The following is a 6,005-nucleotide window of genomic DNA, read 5'->3' as shown; positions in this document are numbered from 1 at the left end:
CGGCGTTGGGTGTCGCTATTGGCGCTGCTGGCGCTGCTCTGGCCCAAGCCGGGGCTGGGCCGGCCGCGAGAGCGCCTCCGCGTGCGCTTCACCCCGGCCGTCTGCGGCCTGCGCTGCGTCCATGGGCCCACCGGCCCCCGCTGTACCCCGACCTGCGCGCCCCGCAACGCCACCAGCGTGGACAGCGGCGCGCCCGGCGGGGCGGCCCCGGGGGGACCCGGCTTCCGCGCTTGTGAGTGCGGGGAGGTGGTCCCGAGGGAGGGAGTCCCTGGGGGAGGCGGCTCTCCGGGATGGGGCTGACAGTACCCCAGGGAGAGGGAGACTAAAGTCCTAGTCCAGGAACGATGTCCTGGGGCACTTGGCGAAGCCCGCCCTCCCACCTCCATGCCCCTGATGGTCCGGACTTTTGCAAACCAGGAGGTCTCTCCGGGACGGGAGGCGACCCACGTGAAGGGAAGGTGGACTGGAGAATTCAGGGACTTGGGAGCATTTGGGAAGGGAGTGGGTAGGGACCAAGGCAGGGTTTTAAGGCCGCATGGGGGAAGGGTGTTCCACTTTCTGAATCTTTGAGGTGCGTGCGGGGGAATTAGGAGAGTTGGGATAGGGGTGCCTGAAAGGTGGGGCACGGGATGAGTCAAGTTGGACCTCGGAGCTGAGAGGAAAAGGGTCCGAGAGGAGCGCGGGGCGGCGGGTTGGGGCGTCTGTGTAGGACCCCCCCCCCCATCCACAAGGGTCTCACTCGCGGGAAAAATCCAGATAGAAAGCCTAGGGGAGAGGCGCCCCTGGGGCCGGAGGGAACCTCGGGCGGACAAGTACCAGTCACCTCCGGAGATGGGAAGACTCCAAGGTGGGAGGGTTCAGGTGAGCCGGAGAATGCGAGTCACCTGTTGATCCAAGGGTGGGCGGATCTTGTAGGGTCAGGATATCCCATCCCCCACCCTCAAGCCCCTTGGAGTGGGGAGTGGGGGGCCCCGGCGCCAAAAACTCGACCAGCCTGGCCCCCAGCCAGCCCAGCCCCGGGGCCGGCGTGAGCTCATCTCCCGCCCGGAGCCCCGCCCACGGCCACGCCCTCTCTCCTCCCCTTCCTCTCTCCATCCTCCACTCGCTCCCGCCCAGGCCCAGCGCGCCCGTGCCAGGCGTCGTGCCCTGGCGGGTGCCAGGCCTCAGGAGGCGCAAGGAGGAGTATGTGAAGTGGGGATGACCTTGGCAGAACCCCGATGTCCTCAGCTCCCCGTTCCTCCAGGGACTTAGGAATCAGAGTTGGCTGTGCCAGTTTAGCAGCTTATCTGGGTGTGGGCACCCCCAGGGAACTGGGCTGGGGACTTGCATTCAGGCCAAGAGTAGGCGAAGAAAGGCCTTTGGAGACGGACAAATGGCCTCCAAGCCTGGCTAGGCTCCTAGGACCTCCAGCAGAGACCCCTCCCGGAATTGAAATCCTGATTGTGGTTTCATGGATCAGCTAAAAATCTAGCTAAAAATTCCCCCATTAGTGCATCCTGGCCTTCTGTCCTTACACCCTTAGCTGAGGGCCTGTGGAGTCCCTGCCTCCAGTTCCAGAAGTCTTCTCAACACCCCTGTCCACAGACTTCAGGGAAGTTCCATTCTTTGGTAGACCTCCCAACCGGTGCCCCTCACCACAGAACTCTAAACCTGGCAAGGCACGCTCCACCTCCAGAGGGACCACCAGCCATATGCAGTGGAAATCTTCCTCTCCCGTTGAATTCATGTCCCACAAAAAAGCTCTCGTTTTCTTAGATTAACAAAGCAGGCGACGAGGAGAGTTTAAACCGACTCTGGTGTCCAGCTGAGGGCCTTTCCAGGGAATCGGGCCCCATCTCTTCAGAGGACTCCAGACATAATAATAATCCGCGCGCGCGCCATTAACCACAAGATGGCCCCCAAGCGCCCTGGCTGCGGGAAATAAGCTTCTCAATATAGGGCCATGCCAGCTAGTTAGTGCCAACTCCTAGACTGGGGGTTCCCAGGAATTCGCATTTGCTCATTTAAACCCCGTTCCCAAGAGCACCCTCAGACTGGCCATCTCTTAGGAGGGTCTAGAGTTCTGGTTTTAGGTAAGGCTCCTCTATAGGATGAGTGCTCTCTGTGGCTGATCTCCCAGGTCTCCAGCCTCCTTTCCCTAGAGGGCACCCCTCCCCACACCATCACCATGCGTTCCTCTGTTTGTGGCTCGCAGCCTCACATACGCCTCCCTGGACGGCCCAGCCGCCTGCCCTCTTCCTCCCGTCCGCACAGCTGTCTCCAGCTGTTTTCCAGCGGCCCCAGGGGAGAGAAGGGGGGGGGGAGGTGCGCTCTCGCCGGACGCAGACGGCCTCCTTTGGCTCTGTGGACCTGGGGCTCCCCAAGGGTCCGGAATGTGGAGCCGCCGCCCTGCCCCCGCCGCACCCCTCTCTTTGTTTACCCCGCCGGACAGCTGGCAGGGCCCCGCCCGGAGGTGGCTGGGGGCCCAGCGAGGGCGCGCAGAGGGGAGAGGAGGCGCGTTCTCGTTCCATGGGGGGGGCGCGCCCCGGGGCTACTGGAGGCAAGAGGGCCGGGCTAGAACTCCGAAGCCGGAGCCAGAGGAAAGGTGGGCGGGGACAGGGCGGGCTGGAAAGGGTGGGAGTGAGTGAGCCGGAGCAAATCTGAGTGAGGAACGGGAGGTGGGCGGGGCCCAAGGCTAGCAGGTTAGAGGCCCTAGTGGGCGGGGCGTAGAGTCACGTGGGTGGAAGGTGAGGTGGGCGGGGCTAGAAGAGGGATCGTGGCCAGTGGGGGGAGCTGGGACTTGGTAGACCCGGCCAGCAAGGATGTGGGAGGGTCTACAATGCTCCAGAGACCGAGTGGGGACCCGGGAGTCTTGCAAGAGTGGCTAAATTGTGGTTTGAGTCGATGGAAGTGGCCAGCATTAGATGGGCGGGGACTGGAACAGCCTTGGGTCCCGGCTGACTGCGAGGTGGGAGGGGCTAAAGCGCCCAAGGACCTGAGTGGGAATTGGCAGGATCGAATCAATGGGCAGGGCAAGGCTGTCTGGGCGGGGCAGGAACGTCGGGCACTCGGCCAAAAAGTGGGATCAGGTAGGACTTGTGGGGGCGGGGGGGACAGAGCGACTTGAGAGAGAACGAAGTTTAGGGCGTGGTGAGCGGACCCTGAGAGCTGAGCGACTGGGCGGGGCCAGTGCAGGTGGCCTGAGTCGGGGCAGAACAGCAAGAAGAGGCGGAGGGATGTAGAATTGAGATGCGGTGGTTTACACCCCCAGCGGCTTGGGATAAAGTCGGCAGTTCGGACCCAGCAGTCACTGTATAGGAAAATGAGGGGGGGGGTTCAGCTTCTTCAGACGAAGACTGGAACCCCTTAATATAAACTCATTGCCTTAAAATTCATTCTGACGCGTGTCTATGGGACACGGAGCGCTGGTGGCGTAGTGGTTACACGTTGGGCTGCTGACCGCAAAGGTGACATTGATTCCTTTCCGACCCCATAGCCACCTTATGAAACACAACGGAACACTGCCTGGTCCTGCACCATCCTCACAATTGTTTCTGTGCCTGAGTATTGTTGCAGCCACCACAGTGTCAGTCCATCACTAAGGATCTTCTTTTACGCTGCCCCTCACAGGGGCCGTTCGACCCCTGTAGGGTAGCTATGGGTCGGCTTCAATTCGTGCAACGAGGGTTATTTTTGTTTTGAAACAAAGGGCTGGCTATGGGAGATGTCCCGGCCCTGAGTTGTCTCTGCTCCCCCCGGCCCCCCCACAGACCTCTGCCCCTTAATCTGTCACAACGGTGGTGTGTGCATCAAGCCGGACCGCTGCCTCTGTCCCCCGGACTTCGCGGGCAAATACTGCCAGCTGCACTCCTCGGGCGCCAGGCCTCCGGCCCCGGCCGAGCCCGGGCTCACCCACTCGGTGTACACCATGCCGGTGGCCAACCATCGCGACGATGAGCATGGTGAGGAGTATCACCCGATCGATCGCCGGCCACCCTCTGCCCACACCCTCAGATCCCCATCGTGCCCGCCCCTGCGTCCTGGTCCTAGCTGGCCCTTGTCTCGTGCCTGGCTTCAATCCCTAAGAAGCCGGGTAGACGCGCCCTTGCCCGGCCCTGCCTCCCTCCAGGCGTGGCGTCCATGGTGAGTGTCCACGTGCAGCATCCGCAGGAGGCGTCGGTGGTGGTGCACCAGGTGGAGCGCGTGTCTGGGCCTTGGGCAGAGGCGGACGCCGAGGCCGTGGCGCGGGCGGAGGCGGCGGCGCGAGCAGAGGCGGCGGCCCCGTACACGGTGCTGGGCCAGAGCGCGCCCCGTGAGGACAGCTACTCTGACTCTTCAGGCTACGGTTACTGCTTTCGGGAACTGAGAGGAAGCGATGTGAGAGGGGGCTTGCGGGGAGGGGCCTGGCGCGGGCCAGCGCAAGGGGCGCTCACCCCATGCTTCCCTGCAGTGCGCATCCCCTCTGCCCGGGCTTCGGACACAGGAGGTTTGCTGCGGAGGGGCCGGCTTGGCCTGGGGCGTTCACGACTGCCAACCGTGCTCGGAGCACCTGGGTAAGCCCTTGCACGTCCCCGAGGTCGGAGCAGGACCAGGATGGGAGCCGGGCCTGCACACCTTCCCTGGTCCACATTTCTACCACGTGCACATGTTCTAGACACGCCTACCCTGTCGAGAGGGAAGCAATTCCCGTCTGGACTCATCTCTGACTTTCTGGGACCAGTCCTGACTCAGGCCACTCTGTCCTCACCCCAGCTTTGTGCCCCTGTGTGTTTCCGGAATCTCCCCGGTGCCCTTGAGCTCATTGTGCCTTTGCAGACACATCCAACACTTCCCAGTCCGTGGTCCATCCATCCATGCCCCTCATCTCCTCTCTCCATAGGGAGCTCCAACCGAGTGGGAGCCCCCGATCAACCTTGTCCAACAGGCTTCGAAAGGGTTAATGGGTCATGCGAAGGTGAGCCCTGGAGTTGGGTGGGCGAGGAGGTGGGGGCGGGACTGTGTTTCCGGACCTCAAGGCGACCTCCTCTCCATTGCCTTCAGATGTGGATGAGTGTGCCACCGGTGGGCGCTGCCAGCACGGGGAGTGTGCAAACACACGGGGCGGGTACACCTGCGTGTGCCCCGAAGGCTTCCTGCTTGACTCCTCCCGCAGCAGCTGCATCTGTGAGCCTCTCGGAGGGGGACTGAGCCCTCACCTGCCCCCAGATCCCTTCCAGAGCCCCCAGCCTCTCAGAGCCCCCAGCTCCTCCCCCACTCCTTCATAACTTCTCAGAGCTTCCACCTACCCTCAGACTCTCAGCACTCTGTTCAGATTCTGCTCAGAACCCTCTACCTCTCAAAACTTGTTGGATTCACTCAAAAAGCAACTATAAAACCACACCCACTGTCATGCAGTCGATTCCCACCGATAGTGACCTTATAGGACAGTATAGAAGTGCCCCTTTCGGACCGGGGCTGTAACTCTTCATGGGAGTAGAAAGCCCCATCTTTCTCCTGTGGACCCTCCAGTTAGCAGCCAATGCCATCCTCCATGCCACCAGGGCTCCTTTTGTCTCCACAGGTTACTTCAAATCTACGGACTTTCTAAAACTCTTCTCAGGCCACTCAATCTTCATGACCTTGTGCCCCCTCTCAGACCCTGTCAGCCTCTCCGAAACGTCCGGATATCCTTCATGTCCACAAACCCTCCTGGGCCCATCTCCCTGCCCTTTTGCTCCCTGGCCTCCATCCCACCCCCTTCCTTCTGCTTCCTGTTCCTCAGCTCAACACGTGATCTCCGAGGCTAAGGGGCCCTGCTTCCGCGTGCTTCGCGATGGCGGCTGCTCGCTGCCCATCCTGAGGAACATCACCAAACAGATCTGCTGCTGTAGCCGTGTGGGCAAGGCCTGGGGCCGGGGCTGCCAGCTCTGCCCGCCCTTTGGCTCAGGTGATCACCTCCTGCCCTCCTCTGGCCCCTGATATGACACAAACTGGCATCTCCCAGGCCCTGAAGTGGTCACTCCTCCAGCCTGGACAGGACGTCCAGA

At 62.0% G+C, this 6,005-nt stretch overlaps 1 protein-coding gene across 1 annotated transcript in view; it reads left to right on the top strand.

Annotated features, from left to right (window-relative positions):
- The window catches only part of LTBP4 (latent transforming growth factor beta binding protein 4), a 31,320-nt gene that overhangs the window by 4,102 nt on the left and 21,213 nt on the right, over positions 1-6,005 (top strand). Inside the window, exons 6-12 of the mRNA XM_045292700.1 lie at positions 10-232; positions 3,750-3,941; positions 4,109-4,356; positions 4,430-4,532; positions 4,859-4,933; positions 5,020-5,142; positions 5,741-5,905. Coding sequence (XP_045148635.1) covers positions 10-232; positions 3,750-3,941; positions 4,109-4,356; positions 4,430-4,532; positions 4,859-4,933; positions 5,020-5,142; positions 5,741-5,905 — 1,129 coding nt within the window. The remainder of the gene's footprint in view (positions 1-9; positions 233-3,749; positions 3,942-4,108; positions 4,357-4,429; positions 4,533-4,858; positions 4,934-5,019; positions 5,143-5,740; positions 5,906-6,005) is intronic.

The sequence above is a fragment of the Echinops telfairi genome, unplaced genomic scaffold (genome assembly GCF_000313985.2).
Source record: "Echinops telfairi isolate 266 unplaced genomic scaffold, ASM31398v2 ScPeMD7_655;HRSCAF=1070, whole genome shotgun sequence".
NCBI lineage: Eukaryota > Metazoa > Chordata > Mammalia > Afrosoricida > Tenrecidae > Echinops > Echinops telfairi.
This window is presented reverse-complemented; position numbering and strand designations above follow the sequence as displayed.